The sequence below is a fragment of the Aedes albopictus genome, chromosome 3 (genome assembly GCF_035046485.1).
Source record: "Aedes albopictus strain Foshan chromosome 3, AalbF5, whole genome shotgun sequence".
NCBI lineage: Eukaryota > Metazoa > Arthropoda > Insecta > Diptera > Culicidae > Aedes > Aedes albopictus.
Genome location: NC_085138.1, coordinates 250,398,665 through 250,415,748, shown reverse-complemented (window position 1 = coordinate 250,415,748; position 17,084 = coordinate 250,398,665). Strand labels below are relative to the sequence as shown.

General features: G+C 41.0%; 1 protein-coding gene across 1 annotated transcript; it reads left to right on the top strand.

Moving 5' to 3' along the window:
• Positions 1–4,446: 4,446 nt before the first annotated feature.
• LOC109422256 (uncharacterized) lies at positions 4,447–16,694 on the top strand. The gene is made up of 3 exons (XM_019696867.3): positions 4,447–5,071; positions 15,075–15,812; positions 15,988–16,694. Exons 1-3 carry the CDS (start codon positions 4,662–4,664, stop codon positions 16,055–16,057), a joined length of 1,218 nt encoding a protein of 405 aa, XP_019552412.3. The 5' UTR covers positions 4,447–4,661; the 3' UTR covers positions 16,058–16,694.
• The last annotated feature ends 390 nt before the right edge of the window (positions 16,695–17,084 follow it).

Sequence of the window (17,084 nt, the reverse complement as noted above, 5' to 3'; positions counted from 1 at the left end):
CAATTCTTAAAAATGAAAAAAGGTCATTTTTCAGAGACCCCATTTTTTGATACTCATTCAAAGCACGATTTACGCAAATAAAAAATACATCAAATTGATATTTCAATTTTTTTAATTGGAAATGTTTTCAAACTTAACGACAAGGTAGCTTTAGTAGAGAACGGAATTGTATAACCTTTGAAGATATTTAAAACAGACTGTCAAAGTTCGACAAAAAATTAGTGTTTTTTTAGGATAGGCCAATTTTTAAATGTTGAGGGTTTTTCGATCATAAATATTTTTTTTTAAGTTGGTGTTCGATGATATGTTATGTGTACATAACTGCTAACAATAATTAATATTTTTTGGATTTTTCGCCGTACAAGTTTTATTCGCTACAGGTTATTGAAACGCTGAAAAATCTTTAAAAAACAACAATTTGTCCAAAACTTTAATTTGTGAGATGTATTCATTCTACAATATTTTCAATAATGCTAAACATTTTTCAATTTTTATCAGGCTGTTCTAAACTTGACTGTATTGTGAAGATTTGATCGAAGAATCGAAATGATAAGACCAAACATGCTTCGAGATAGAGCATCCTGAATGTTTATAGTTAATTTCCGATACAGTCCTTATTGAGTTGCCTCAATAGCGTATCTGCTACGAGATTCCACAAAAGCGGTGATAAGACTCCCCCTTGGGGGCATCCACAAACACTCAATTTCCTAATCCCTGCTAGACGCAATGTCGAGAAGAGATATCGGTTTTTGAGCATTTGGTGAATCCAATTGGAAATCATTGGAGATATACCATGACTCCGTGCGGCTTCCAATATGGCATCGAAAGGCACGTTGTCAAAGGCACCCTCGATATCTAAGAAAACACCCAAACAAGATTGCTTTTGAGCGAATGCTTTCTCGATATCGTAAACAACCTTGTGTAAAAGAGTCACAGTGGACTTACCAGATTGGTAGGCATGTTGGTTCACATGAAGAGGCACGTTGGCCAGATGAACATCACGGATATGATGATCCACAATGCGTTCTAAGCATTTCAGAAGAAAAGAGGTCAAACTGATAGGTCTGAAACTCTTTGCTTCTTCATACGACGCACGACCCACTTTCGGAATAAACTTTACAGTAATATCCCTCCAGGATTTGGGAATATACCCTGTAGCAAAACTGCAAACAAGTAATTTTTTCAAAACATGTTTGAAATAATCAAATCCCTTCTGAAGCAAAATAGGATAAATCCCATCTGCCCCAGGAGATTTGAAAGGAGCAAAGCTATTAAGAGCCCACTCAATCGATTCTATAGTTACAATACTCCGAGCCGAAGCTAAAGAATCATAACTACAAGAAAAGACATCAGGATCATCCGAAGATGTAATATCCACACATCCAGGGAAGTGTGTGCTGAATAAGCATTCCAGAACTTCCTCATCAGAGGAAGTCAGATCGCCATTTGGCAAACGAAGTTCGTTCACCCGGAAATCCTTAGATTTCGCAAGGATTTTGTTTAACCGACTGACTTCACTCAAGCTGGAAACATTTGTACAAAGGTTTTTCCAGCCGGATCGTTCAGCAGACCGGAGAGCTTTCCTGTAGGCCTTGCGAGCCGACCTGAAAGCCTCCGAACCAGCCGAACGTCGTCTGTTCCAACTCTTTCTACATTGTTTCCTGAGTTTCGCCAGATCAGAGTTCCACCAAGGGGTTCCTCTTGTGATCTTCACAGACCGTAGAGGGCATGCTTCTTCAAAAGCTTCCATGATGAAGGTCGTTGTAGTATCAACGGCATCATCTAAATCACTTGGAGTGTCAATGGATGGTGAATATCCATGAAATTTGGCTGCAACCAAATCAGTATAAAGATCCCAGTTTGTTGACCGAGGATTCCTGAAACGCAATGTTTGCGAAGTAACATTTAAATGTTCAAAAAAAATATAGTGATGGTCAGATAAAGATTCTTCATCTGACACATGCCAATTGGTCAGCTCGTGACTAATTCTGCTAGAGCAAAGCGTTATATCTAACACTTCCTCTCTAGCAGATACCATGAAGGTTGGGCTTTTGCCTATGTTAAGTAATGCAAGATCTGTACTACTTAAGTACTCCATCAAACTGGAGCCTCTCAAGTTAATGTCTGAGCTGCCCCAGATGATATGGTGAGCATTAGCATCACTGCCAACAATTAGCGGAAGGCCTTTTGAAATGCAGTATGCGATGACTTGTTTGAAAGCATCCGTAGGGGATGGTTCATCATGTGGTAAATACACAGAACAATAGACGTATTTCCTGTTGAGGTTTCCAACAGATACATCAATTGTGATAGCACATACATCTCTGGTGGTTAGTTCAGAGATGAGTGTAGCAACTATTGCGTTGTTGACAAGCACACAGGCTCGAGGCATGACACGCGAGTTTGCCATTTCATGTTTACTGAAAGTGGCAAACACCGGGTTCACAAGGTTTCCTAGGTAGAAATTTCCCTTACGAAAGTAAGGTTCTTGTACCAAGGCCACTTGGGCTGTACCATTTTGCATAAGTCTGCAAAGATTGATCGTTGCTGTTCTTTTATGCTGAAGATTGATCTGAGCTATCCTAACCGTAGCCACTACCCAAACTAGGTAAGATTAAACTCTTCGCAACAGTAGCACCACAAAGAACAGCAACAATAAAACCAAATCGGTATCGATTGGAAAACGCCAAAGGCGAGGATACACAGAATACACTGTGTAAATCGCATAATGCGAAACCATATAGGTGAAAATTTAAACTAATTAACAACATCTTCATAATCCCGCCCTTATTTAGCCTCAAGTGAGACTAAAGAAGGGCAGCTGATTGTCTCGGAGAAACACAAGGTCCACTGCACCATTGCTCCGGTTAGCGCAGTAAGGGCTACATACTGTGGAGGGCGCCCTGGTACTCCACAGGCTCCGTTAGCGGTTAGGTTTTTATTAGACCCCCCTAGCCATTCATTCCTAGGCACGGTAAGCATAAAGCCGCATCACACCATGAATTAGGGGTCAACTGTTGGTGGATTCTTACCACCGGAACAGACGGTCCGTAGTGTTATTCTTAGCCAATTGAGACAATCGCTACCGACACTACACAGCTATCTAGGCTGATCGAGAAAAGAAGTTAATATTGATGATCAACTTCATACGGACTCGAACAGCCGAAAAACCAAACCAATGAGGTATGGTGAGGTGATGGTACATTTGCCATTGATTAATGTAGTTATAAGAGATCCCAGACATCCTCAAATACTTGAATTTAACTTCAATGGTTCAAAACATCATTTTGCTAATTTTATTTTTTTCGATTTGGTTGAGCAGTTTCCTAAAAAAATGACTTTTAGTTCTAATCATTCAAATAACAATACAACTTAATGATAGGTCTAGACGAATCGCCTCATCATCGTGCCACATTATTGATGAAACAAGATCGATGATGGTGATACATGATCAGCTTCAGATTTCAAGTTCAGGGTTACAATCGCGTTTGAGATCTCCTGACTTTTTGTTAGATCCAACCAAGTTCACGTAACGTTCGTTCCATTCGCATTGGTTCGCAGAAGATATGGCTAAGGAAACATCCATCGCATCGACTTACTCATCGCATAAGGAAGGAAACAACAAAACACACTGAAGATTGCATTCAGACGGGCAATTACCGATTCGTTTGCACACATAATGTCGCCAAACCTCCAGCCGAAGATAAAAAAAAGACCTGTGTCGAAGGCTTACTGTTGTCTGGCCAAAACAGGAGAATCGTTGTAGTTTCGTTTTCGTCCAAGTTTGCAGTGCAGTTATGCTAATGATTCATCCGGCGATGACGGGTTTGTATAATATATCGGTCACACAAGTCTTTCCGCTGAACGTTGTTTACCTTGCAATGGTTGGTTGGTTGGTTGAGAGGCTTCCCGCCAGATGATGGATCCTATCAATAAAGTGGAGTTTTTTCTTCTACTGAAATACCGGCATTGTGGACAGGTTTGTTTAACACTTTTGGGCCTAAAGAAAACTACTGGAATTTGTGCTTATATTTCATACAAGTTACAAGAACTTCATTAATTGTAACGTTTAGGAAACTTTATGTACTTCGAATTTTTTGTACTTAACTATTGATGAAAAATAATAATAACTACTAGTAAGTTTGTCGTCAAAGTTATTTTCTTGGTCAGAAAAGAGGAAATGTCGACAAAAAATCAAAAAATGTCATTCAAAACTCAATGCACTCTTCAACCCTAGTAGGATGACGGGATCAATATGATCCAGACAGGCACGCTTAACGTACACTACGTCATCATGGTGCGCCTAGCCTAACATCTTAGCACATCTTAGGTAGGGTTAACGTGCACAACGTAGGATGCACCAGTTCCAGTATTTTGGTGCATTGTAACTCGGAACCCACTCAATAAATTTCGAAAAAGGTACAACCGCCCTTTTGGGTGCATACATTTATCAACTTTTTGGCACCATTGTGCTCCACCAATCGAACCTGACGACGGACAGATACGGGGGGCTGTTGGTGCGCCGTAAAATGGTCCTCCATCGTGTGAAATTCGCGCCACCACTACCGTACATTTAAACAACCAAACCAATTCGCTGCAAGACTCACTTCTGTAGATACCTGAATGGGTTTCGAGACATAGTTGCCTTTAGGCATTCGAAGATGCTACGATCAAAGTCGATTCTTCTAGTGGTGGTTCTTGCGGTGGTAGTTTTGTGCAATTCTTTCGTCACATCCGTTCGCGTGTTCGATCGACTCAAGAGCCGCGTCGATCTGAGAGTTGTTCGGCGGAATCATTTGCGTGCATTGCGTGAGTTGGCTGTAAATGGTTTCACACCCACGTTCAGACTGCAGGACACCGTCGATGGTAACGAACTTTTCCAATTGGGCGGTACGAACAATGCCACCAGTACGAATCAAATCCATAGCGAGACAGCGGAACAGGCAAGTGAGGACTTTGCCCAAATGGAGATAAGTGAAAGTGATCTGGCAGAGGCCGCCGTGGGACAGGAGCGAACACCTATTATAAGCTCGATCTTCGAACAACATGTGATTTTTCGGTTCTACCATGGGTAACGAGTGTTTTTGCTAAGGTGGTGAAGGTAACCGACTAGGCTCCGCGGGGGCAGGTTTGTTTTATGTGCTTTGAGTGCTTTGCGTATCTGTTTATTCTTCTTTCATCTGTTAGAATGCACTGCCTGAAGTGGACTGAGTGACATCACTCGGTTCTTCAATTACGATTTATCTACCTAACAAACATTTTTATTTATATATACTTATCACTATTACCGGGACTTTTCAATTAAATGATTTTTGCAAACAAGGCACAAATTATTATTCTAATGGGGTAGTTCTTAAATACATAAACAATAACCTTACTTCCTTAACTTTAACTCTCTTCAAAAGCATCTAATCAAAATAAAATGTATGGAAGACTTTTTTATATTTGTTTTACCTGAAATTTTGTCGAAGGATGTAGGGGTTTGTGGGGCAAGATGGCCATATGGGGCAAGATGGCCACCCTGTGTTTTAAGCATTAATTCGCAACATAAAAATATTTTCTGCATGGGATGTGATTATAAACAATGCTTAATGTTTATAATGTGCGAAAAAGTTACTATGAGTTTGAAAAATCTGCTATAAAATAGTGTTTGAAGTTTGAGTGGTAAAAAACAGTGTTTTCTTATAGTATTAGGTCATCTGATTTTAAGGATTAGTAATGAAATAACATCGTTTTAAAAATTATTTTTAATTTTTAATGGTATCTATATGTGACTGTTGTTAAACCTCGACAAAAAATTTCAATGTTTTAAATTAATTATACAATATAAAAAATGATAAACGTATCGTTATCATTCGGGGCAAGATGGCCACCTGTGGTAAGGTCTATGTAGCCATCCGAAAACCAATCTAAAGCAGCCTCAAAATTGTTATTGATATTTAGAGATACTGCAAAACCACAGAAAATTATTATTTCATATTAGTTGGAGCAGTTAAAATTAACTGCGATGGAGATGATACCACCGACGAACCGACGTGACAGCTAGAACAAATATATTCAAATTTGTTGCGATGGATGAAAAATAGCCGAACACTATCGCCACCTCTATAACGGCTCGCGATGATTGCATAGCTCGACACCAAACCCCCGTGTGTTCATATAGCAAACGGTTCGCGTCTGCGCTGATTTGACAGAAGCGATCGCTCGCTTCGCTGGTCGACCGTTAAATTTGGGGGGGGGGGGGGGGACAGTTTTGAATCGCCACTGTCACGTCGCCGGTTCGTCGGTGATGATACCTCAGAACAACTTTGAAGTTATTTGGTGTTGAACGGTGATTGGTTTCATTGAATATTTTGGCGCAGGGCTGGAAGATCATAGTTAAAACCGCCAAAACGGGGTTAGATACAAGACGTTGAGTTACAGTACATATAATGCAAGAAAAGACTAGTAATGTATCTGCAGATAAATCATTTCGAGAGAAACAAGTTTGTTGAAAACATGGACCGAATCCTAGAACATTTTCGAAGAAATTTCTATCAATTTTATTTCAAACATTATCATAAAGAAAATGTTGGCAAATACCACACCCTCTGTAGGCAAAGTGGTGCGGGTGATTCGACCTTGGTTTATTGAACGTTTCTTAGGGATTGAAACACACTAATTGTAAAAATTTAGCTCTGTGGCCGCCTTGCCCCGATGGGGTGGCCATCTTGCCCCATATGGCAAAAATTCTATGTTGAAAGTAGAATTTTTTAAATGAATTTATTTTGCATTCGTAGTGCACAATAAAATGCTTTTTTGTGTTAAGAAGATAGAAAAGACATGAAACAAAGAGGATAAGTGTTAAATACAGTCCGGATTCGCTGGATGGGTCACGACTGCGCCCCGATTAGCGAATCGTGTTCGTTCGTTGGGGCAACTAACAACTGATCAAAATGCTCTAGACACACGCAAGTGACGAGAAATACGTCACGGAACACTCACATACTTGCGTAAACGTTCTGTATACAGGAGCTGTGATGCGACGGCGGTCAGACGTCAAACTCGTTTTGACATCTATTTTGACATTGACAGTGCTTTTTAGTTGGGTTTTGCCCCAACCAGTGAACATTCAACCATCGAGACAGCCCATCTAACGAGCTCTCAACGAACGAATCGTCACTGTAGCCATATTCTAATGAAAGTATATGCTCCCAAGGCGCCTAAGCTTAGGGTGGCCATCTTGCCCCACAACCCCCTACTGACGTAGCGTTAATAGTTAAGCCAACAGAAAGAAGTAAACGAAACTCTCCATTCACCGCGTGTAGAGTTGCCTTTACAGCTCGCTCACAATTATGCGTGTGCGACCCTTATGTTCTTCGAAAAACTTTCAGAAAACACTATACAAGGTAAAAAAAAACATCCATACATTTTTGCTGACTACACCCCAAATTGGACTATCACCATGGTATGCACACACCTTAAGGACAAACGTCTTGAAATCCCGCTTCAACAGTGCATCAGAACTTCAAACGCACAAATCTCAAGAAGCAAGCTTCACATAACAGTGCATTTCATTATTCTGTTCTTGCTCACTCGTAATAAGCTTAAAATAAGAAGATCAGGTGTGCTGGTTTTGTTTACGTCAGATCAAATTGGGGTCTTCGGTGCACCGAATACGTCGAGACGATCCGAGGTAAATGTGCACTTTTATCACACTTTTTATGCGTACCAAAAATAGTGTGATAGTCCAATAGATCGACAAAATTATTCTTTTATTGTTCGTATACATACATATAACTCAATTATTTCGTATATTCTTGAAAATTAATTCGTATTCCTAAAAGAATATGCAATAAAGAAAGTACTGTTCTTAGAAGTTATCAAATATTTCATGTTCTTGTTTAATTATTGTTTCTCTAACTACATGTTCAATCGAGATAAAAATAAAAATCATAGTACAAATAGATCCTAACATTCATTTGCTGCCATGTGATCCCAAATCCGTGAAAGCACGCCTTGATTTCTCGGATATAAATTGTTGATATATTGTGTATTATTTGCCATCCATGGGTCTTACTTGATTCATGCCTTTAATTAAATGACTACAAAATCAAATGACTCACTAAAATGGAATGTTGTATGCATATCCTAGAGTATTATCATATGACTGGCTGACTCGACGTGGCTAGCCACGTTAGCTAGAAAAAAATGTTTTTAAAATTCCAGTTACACTTCTTCAATGAAACTGTTTTCGAGAACATTCTAAAATCTCTCTCCAGAATGCTTCTCTCTTAAACGTTTAGTAATCTCCAGAAAGTTCTCAAAATTTAATGAATTCTGATTTTCCAGAACTTTTCAGAAGGTCCATTTGACATTTTTTTTCTTGAACGTTGACAAACTCCCCGAACATAATCGGCATTAAAAAAAATGTTCCAGAAAATTCCAGAAGGTTAGCTTTCTTATTCTTTCTGAAACATTCATTAACTTCTGGAGAGTACCTGGGAAGTTTAATGTTCCAGAATATTCTAGAGATTTTTCTGTTTTCATTTGGAATGCTCAGTAGCTTCCAGAAATTTCTCAAACATTTTATGAATTTGGTTGTTCTAGAACCTTCTTAAAGGGTATTTTTCATTCTTTCTGGAACGTTCACAAACTCTCAGACACTTTTCGTAAATTTAAAAAAGTTTGCAGAAGGTCTTTATCTTGTTGTTGTCCAGTAACTTCTCGAAAGTTCTAGAAATTTTGATTATCTAGAACATTTTCGTAGATTATTATTCTTCTTTCTGAAACATTCAGTAATCTCTAGAAAGGTCTCGAAATTTAATGAATTTTGGTGTGCCAGAACATTTTAGAAGGCCCTTTACTTCTTTCTTGGACTTTCATTAACTTCCAGAAAGTTCTAGAAATTATGAATGAAAAGTGTACAGAACATTCCAGAAGGTTCTTCTCCTTTCTCTGATTGAAACGTTCAGTAACGCACAGAAAGTTTTCGATATTTGAGGAAGTGTGATATCCTGAATATCTCAGATGATTGTTTTACTTTTGTAACGTTCAGTATCTTTCAGGAGGTTTCTGGAAATTTTATGGATTTTTATGTTCCAGAACATTCTTGAAGATTCTTTTTTGGTTCCTTGCTCGTCGCTTTTCCCAATATAATTAAGTTTCATGCTCTGGAACATTCTAGAAGGTTATTTTCTAAAACGTTTAACAACTTAGAAGTGGTTATTAGAAGCCGAAGTTCTCAGTTAATAACTGAGCTTATAGACACTAAGCTGAGAAGCAGGGTTTGTCCCAGTTGGGACGTTACGCAAAAAAAAAGGTGTTCCATAATGCTGCAGAAGCTTCTTCTTCTTTCTGAAGCGTCCAGAAACTTCAAGGGGATTCTCGAAAATTTAAGAAGTTCCATATTTTAGAGCATTCCAGAACGTTATTTATTTTCTGGAACTTCCAGAAAGTTCTTAGAATTTTTAGAATATTGATGTTCCAGAACATTCCAGAAGGTTCTTCTTATTATTCCTAGAAAGTCAAAAAACATTCAGAATTTTCTCGTACCTTTTAGAAATTTGATACAACTATGGTGAAACATTTCAACAAAACATTTCAAAGCGTTACGGACAGACAGACGCTGGGATTTTATATATAAGATTTCCAATTCGAACTAGAGCGTTTTTCATTATTATTTTTTCGATATTGCACAACACAGTGTTTCGTGAAACATTTCCACCTGGTAATGGTAGTATGAACTGGGCGAAAGACTTGTTCTAGGTGTTACATCTGTTTATCTGTGATGTAGATGTAGCTTTGTTTAAATCACCAAATTTTGGTGCTAAGAGAACCCAAAATCGGTGGACAGACGACTGAGAAATTGATTGAGAAGTACTGAGTTAAATGTCTCCTTAACCCGGGAGCGGTCGCGTCGTGTACTGAGTACACGCACCATAAAAAAATGCACGCATGTGGTACACAGCATGAGCGCGGCGTCGCTGCAGGTAGTCAAAGACGCGACTGCTCGAGGGTTAATAGTCAAATTATGTTGCTCTCAAATACCATTTGTGAGATATCTCAATAACGAAAAGTCCAATCAAAATAATTTTCGAGAACTACTACAAGGATGTTGTTCCGTCGTGGAGCGGGGATTTTGCGGGGTGATCGGAATTCGGGACAGGTAGCACGACTGGAATTGTGGACTGTATAATTTCGGCTTTTTGTTGTTAATAGAATAGAAACACGGTTTGTGCACTTGACTAACTAAACTTCAGTATTGTATTTCGTATCGGTTCGTTTGGACAAGTCGGGGTCGAATCAATAATAATATTTCGGTACGTACACGTCGGAGGTTGAAGTTTAACACGCAAAAACGGCTACGCTCAAAAATGTGTTCGGCCTGCACATTTTTAGTAAGCATCCATGCCGCACAATGACTGTGTTGGAAACACACATTTTTAAAAATTGCTCGTACGCTCACATGAGGATGTATTTTGCAATAATTTCGACATGGCAACCTCACTGGGTTTATACTCAATTCAATTCAATTCAATTCGCTTTATTTTAGAGACTTTCAGCCTTAGGCTGGTTCATCTCTTTCACTGGGTTTATAAACCACCTTCAAATACCGAAAAATATTGATATTTGCTTCATCTTCAGACTCTAGTTTAATTTAAAAACATTTCACTAATACTTCACTTTTGCAAAAGAAAATAAAAAATGAATAACTCTTTTAAAGAAAACTAGAAAGGACGAGCAAATTCCTTTTAATTCTACTACTGTGCTTATCTTTCGGACAGTCTGTAAGTCACAGACGAAATAGGCCTATCTGTCCGAAGATAAGCACAGTAGTAGAATTAAAAGGAATTTGCTCGTCCTTTCTAGTTTTCTTTAAAAGAGTTATTCATTTTTTATTTTCTTTTGCAAATGTGAAGTATTAGTGAAATGTTTTTAAATTAAACTAGAGTCTGAAGTAACAAGTTCTACTAAAAGCTCTAAAGTAATAGTAAATTGATATTTGGCAAAAATGTGAGCGTCCGAGCAATTTAAAAAAATGTGTGTTTCCAACACAGTCCCTGTGCGGCATGCACCCTAAAACGAAAGTACACAGCGAATGAGTAACTTGCGAAAAGACAAAGGATTTTTCACTCATATTTGCGTACGACTGGATCAGCACAAAAAATGTGCTGATCCGGTGTTACACAAATTTGCGTGAATTTTCAAACAAGTTTGCATGAAATCTTTTGTCTTTTCGATCGCTGCGTGAAAGTTACTCCTTGCTCTGTGTACATCGATCTTTCCGTGTGGGTGTTACCAAAAAATGAGAGTTTTTATTTTAGAGAGAACTGTTCGGCGGTGGCGGTGTCGAGCGTACACAACACTATGAATGGGTAGACGATCAATGGAAGGAAAAGAATAGTTCAAGTATAACTTTTCAATCCGACGTAACTCGAGAATGTAAACAAATCCGGGTTAACTGCTGCATGCTTCATTCATAAAGCAAATTGAAGAATCCACTTCACTGTTTGATGATTTATTGCTTAATTTGTTTAACTAAGTCATTTTTTCGAAACGACGTATCTAACTATTTTGATGTTTACAACTTTACTGATAGATACACCGTTTTGATATATGAGAAAACCAAACGACGTATCTAGCCAAAATCAAAAGTAACAGATACACCAAACTGGCACCATACAAAAGCGACGTATCTGGCATGACGTATCTCTAACCAACCCGGTGTATGTGTATTTTTGTCAAAATTCATTGTGAAAATTATATGGAATGAGTAGGTTTTGTTTCTTACCTAGTGCGTGCTATATCCCTGGTGATGTTAAGCACGAAAAAACTTATGAAAAGTCTTTTTATAAAAAACTATTTTAGTGAAATGGTCGTCAACATTGACCATGAATTTACTCAGATCAGTGAAAAAGTTAGATACGTCGATTTGAAAAATTATGCTTGAGTTGCTTGCGTGCAACGATCGTGGTGGGGCGAACATCTAGTCCGTTGAGCGTTCACCAATGAATCCAGCCTGATATTGCCGAACGGATCCGGTCGTGTTCGGTTCCGCCTACCAGCATATACATTACATTACATTTTTTTGTTCAACATCATTAAGACAAGACATAATCAACAGTACGCCACAGTACTCGGTTTGTGGCTGCCGCTCTCCATCCTCGGTCGCGCCCATTGCTCACCAGGTCACGCTTCACCTGGTCTCCCCATCATGCTCTCTGCGCTCCACGCCTTCTTGTGCCAACCGGATCAGTTGCAAATACCAGCTTTGCAGGGTTGTTGTCCGGCATTCTTGCAACATGCCCTGCTCACCGTATCTTTCCGGCTTTGGCCACCTTCTGGATGCTGGGTTCGCCGTAAAGTGCAGCGAGCTCGTGGTTCATCCTTCTCCGCCACACACCGTTCTCCTGCACACCGCCGAAGATCGTCCTTAGCACGCGTCGCTCGAAAACTCCGAGTGCTTGCAGTTCCTCCTCGAGCATGGTCCATGTCTCGTGCCCGTAGAGGACCACCGGTCTTATTACCGTTTTGTACATGGTGCATTTGGTGCGTGGGTGAATATTTTTCGACCGCAGTTTCTTCTGGAGCCCGTAGTAGGCCCGACTTTCGCTGATGATGCGTCTCCGAATTTCTCGGCTCACGTTGTTGTCAGCCGTCAGTAATGATCCGAGGTAGACGAATTCCTCATCACCTTGAAAGTATCCCCGTCTATCGTAACACTACTACCCAGACGGATCCGGTCGTGTTCGGTTCTGCCTACCAGCATATGTACTTGGTTTTTGAGGCATTCACCACCAGTCCGACCTTTGCTGCTTCGCGTTTCAGGCGGGTGTACAGTTCTGCCACCGTTCCAAATGCTCTTGCAATAATGTTCATGTCGTCCGCAAAGCACACAAATTGACCGGATTTTGTGAAAATCGTTCCCCGGCTGTTGAGTCCGGCTCTTCGCATCACACCTTCCAGAGCGATGTTGAAGAGTAGGCATGAGAGTCCATCACCTTTTCACAGTCCCCGGCGAGATTCGAATGAACTGGATAGTTCACCCGAAACCCTTACGCAGTTTTGCACACCGTATATCGTTGCTTTAAGCAGTCTAGTCAGATTCCCAGGAAAGCCGTTTTCGTCCATGATTCTCCATAGCTCTGCGCGATCGATACTGTCATATGCTGCTTTGAAGTCGATGAACAGGTGGTGCATTGGGACCTGGTATTCACGGCATTTCTGGAGGATTTGCCGTACGATGAAGATCTGGTCCGTGGTCGACCGGCCTTCGATGAAGCCAGCTTGATAACTTCCCACGAACTCATTCGTTTTAGGTGACACACGAAGAAGATGATGCACTTTGTAGGTAACATTTAAAATATGATCGCTCTGAAGTTCTCACATTCCAAATGGCAGATTACCCCTTCCTTCCAATCTTCCTCACGAAGCCGTTGCGGGATCCATTGAGCGTCTGGTAGAACTTCCGTGTTTCTTGGGAACGGCACAGTATAGTTGCATTTCTTCGCACTCCGCTTCTTTCAGGCGGCGTTTTTTTTTCTCCCGAAAGAGGCGGGTCTGCTTTTTCCGCTTCTGTTTGTAACGGGCCTCATCGAGCTCGCCCCCGTCTGGCAACGCGGCCTCGAGATTCTGCGCGTATGCTGAGGCGACATCGGGTTGTTTCAGTCGCTCTAGGTTGTACCGTGGCTGTCGCCGGTACCGTACATTGTTGCTGACGGAGAGTTTTGGGCGCAGTTTGACCATCACCAGATAGTCGATGTTGGCGCCACGATATGTCCTGACGTCATTAATGTCAAAGAAGTGCCATCCGTCAATCAAATCATGGTCGATTTGAGATTCCGTCTGCTGTGGTGATCTCCAGGTGTAACGATAAGGGAGGCTACGTATGGCAATGTTTTTGGTGGCGGTGAAATCAATAAGTTGTAGGGCGTTTTCATTCGTCTGATGGTGGGCGCTGAACTTTCCAATCGTCGGTCTGAATTCCTCCTTCTGACCTACCTGAGCGTTTAAAACTCCTATGATGATCTTGACGTCGTGGCTTGGGCAGCGGTTGTACTCGCGTTCGAGCTGCGCGTAAAATGCGTTCTTGTCATCATCAGTGCTTCCGAACTCCGAAGTGTGGGCTGTGCACGCTTAATATGCTGAAGTTGAGGAATCGGCCCTTGATCCTCAACCTGCACATTCTTTCGTCGATCGGCCACCACCCAATTATGCGCCTCTGCATATCACCAATCACGATGAAAACTGTTCCCAGTCCTCGTTTGTTACCGCAGCTCTGGTAGATGCTATGATTACCTCTAAACGTTCGCACCTGGATCCTGTTCAACACACCTCCTGCTGCGCTACGATGCCGAACCCGCGGTCCTTCAGTAGATCGGCGATTATGCGGGTGCTCCCAATGAAGTTGAGAGATCGGCAGTTCCACGTACCGAGTTTCCAATCGCAAGTCCTTCTTGTTCACTGGGGTTGTTGCCGTTGGTCTCGGTGCGTATTATTCTGTTGCTGATTTACCGTTACAATGGGTTTTTTACGGCTGGTTCGTAGGGCCTGACACCCACTCCCTACTTTCCGGAGGGCTATAGTGCACAATTGATCTTAGAGTCCTTCCCTGGAACTCGAATGTTGATCAGTCGCCTCTAACGTGGGGATCAGACGCTGTTGTGAGCCGATTCTCCTGGAGAACAGACGCTCAGGTTTGCCGAAGCAAACCCCTCCCCCTTCGCTGTCAGCTTACGACCAAAGTTCCCACCGGGATTGGTTACCCGATCTTCCCTAAGGTTGCTCGTCTTGTAGTTTCCGGCCGGTACCACGTGGAGGTAGGCAAAGGAGTTGCTGGGCAGAGGCTAGTGGATCACAATGGGATCTGTATTGCGCAGCATACCCAACCCAGCCTTTACCGTGCCTAAAGCTAGCAGTTTGATTTGATAAGAAAAGCGGTTAAGAAAAGTTGAGCTTATGTTGAGTTGAGACATGTAGGGAGCTTCATGTTATATTTATTCTATTTTAGGGTGATTTTTATGTTAATATGCAAACTCTAGATTTCTATCCTCTCCTATTTTTCTAACACCAGATTTGATTCAATATTTCAGGAACAATTTGACCAAAACTACCACCCTGAGAAATACGCCACTTCTGTCCAATACTGAATGTTCTGTATCGAGCAAATTCGCCATAATCGTACACGGTTGGCATGAAAACTGCTACGAAACCTTCTGGGTGAAAGACCTTCAACGCAATTTGGACACATACCGAGGAGGATGCGTCATCTGCATGGACTACTCTACATTCTCGAGCAATGGCTACCCTTATTTGTTCCGAAGGTTTGACGAAATAAGCTCAGTTCTGCTTAAATTCGTACGAATACTACAGTACGAAGGAGTCCAGTTCGACAAACTGTTCATGTTCGGCTTTAGCTTCGGAGGTCAACTGGTGCTGGACGTGGGCAATCAGGTCGGCTTCAATGCCATCGAAGCTATCGATACCTGCGACATGGCTGGCGTCGGTTTCGACCAGGATCGATTCTTCAAGGGAATCCACTTCCGGAATGCCGCAAAGAATGTACAATGTATTCATACCAGCATCGACAAAGGTACGAAATTGATGAACAAATGCCATCAGGACTGGCGAATGGGTCAGTGTGGCTTCAGGCAGCCAGCTTCAGGGAAACCACCATTAGGTTCTCACGGATTGTGTCCAGTGTTCTATAATTTGGCATTTGAAACGAATTTCTTCGCTGAATCGAGGCCACTTGACTGCATTATGCTGAGAGATCCTGTAGCAGAGTACCCAAGTGGATTCAAGATGGGCTACATAGAACACCGAAAAGAGTAAGTTCTTGAAATTCATAATTCATCATTATCTATTTCAGTTGAATTGCTTGTTCCTATTTAACACTAAATGAATCATTTTAATCATCATTTTACTTCGGTTACAATCATGATACAATTAGATCTTCGTAATTCATAGAATACTGTTTATAATATAGCGTGTTTCACATTTCAGCCAAGTCCGAGGAGAACTATACGCCCAGACATCAGAAGCTTTTCCATATGCGATACCCCGTAACCCTTGACGTACAAACATCTTCAGTTGAATAAACCCAGTGACTGACTATATACACAAATTTTATACACAAATGATAAAACTTATTACCTGTTTCCTTTGTACCAGTTTCTACCATTAATTTATTATTTACCTTTTAAAAATAAACGACGAACAGGGAACTACCCCGCTGCCAATAAAAATCAGTCCACCTCATGTATGTATGTTTCGCTCAACGATAGGATGATAGCCATGCCCAAGTATGGGAACAACAACGCCCACAACACCCCCTTGTTTTATGTGATCACGCATTGTCTGCCAAATAAACCCCCTTCGTCGTTGAACGTTGTCCGAAATCGATTCTCCGAAATTTATGGCCATTGACTATCGTAATAAAAAGGAAATTTGTTGCGTATTACAACAATAAAACGGAAAGAACGTCCCTCTCGGTTTTGAGTCACTCATTTCGGTGGAAGTTTGATCAATATAACAAAATTAGGAACTTTCATTACTGTTGATGGATGGATGATGGAGGTGGTAAGTCACAACTTCTACCATGAAGCGTGTGCCAAAAATGAAATTAATAAGTCTGTTTCCGGTGGGTGACCTTCGCTCGAAGTTCGGCAACATATTTGCATTTCATATCATGCCGAGGAAAGTGGATCGCACCGGAACAAACCAGAGCGATGAGTGAAAAGCATTTCAAATAAGTTTAACCTTCCGTAACTCGCGCGGTTGACTACCTGTGTGAGCACCACGCTAATGCTGAGTACAAAAAGCGAGATTTTTTCATCGTGTTGTACAAAATACAACAGCGCGATCGCTCGAGGGTTAACATCTTTCCAGCGACCAAATGATGAGTTCTTCAACTTTATCATAACATCCACGGCTTCAAAACAAAACCATGCCGGCCGAAGCATTCTCGGTAGGGATATGCTTACCTTTCAAATGTTTGCGTTTGATATTCATGAAAACCATTCCCAAGTAACAATTTTGATTTTATCGAAGTTTTTTAGCGATTCAAAAACCCTAAACATAAAATCATTGATGTCGACTAG

Excerpts from the sequence above, each read along its gene's own strand:
- LOC109422256 (XM_019696867.3), top strand. The coding sequence starts at position 4,662 with ATGCTACGATCAAAGTCGATTCTTCTAGTGGTGGTTCTTGCGGTGGTA. Across the intron at positions 5,072-15,074 it reads ATTTTTCGGTTCTACCATGG|GAACAATTTGACCAAAACTA; the intron begins GTAACGAGTGTT and ends TCAATATTTCAG. Across the intron at positions 15,813-15,987 it reads TACATAGAACACCGAAAAGA|CCAAGTCCGAGGAGAACTAT; the intron begins GTAAGTTCTTGA and ends TTCACATTTCAG.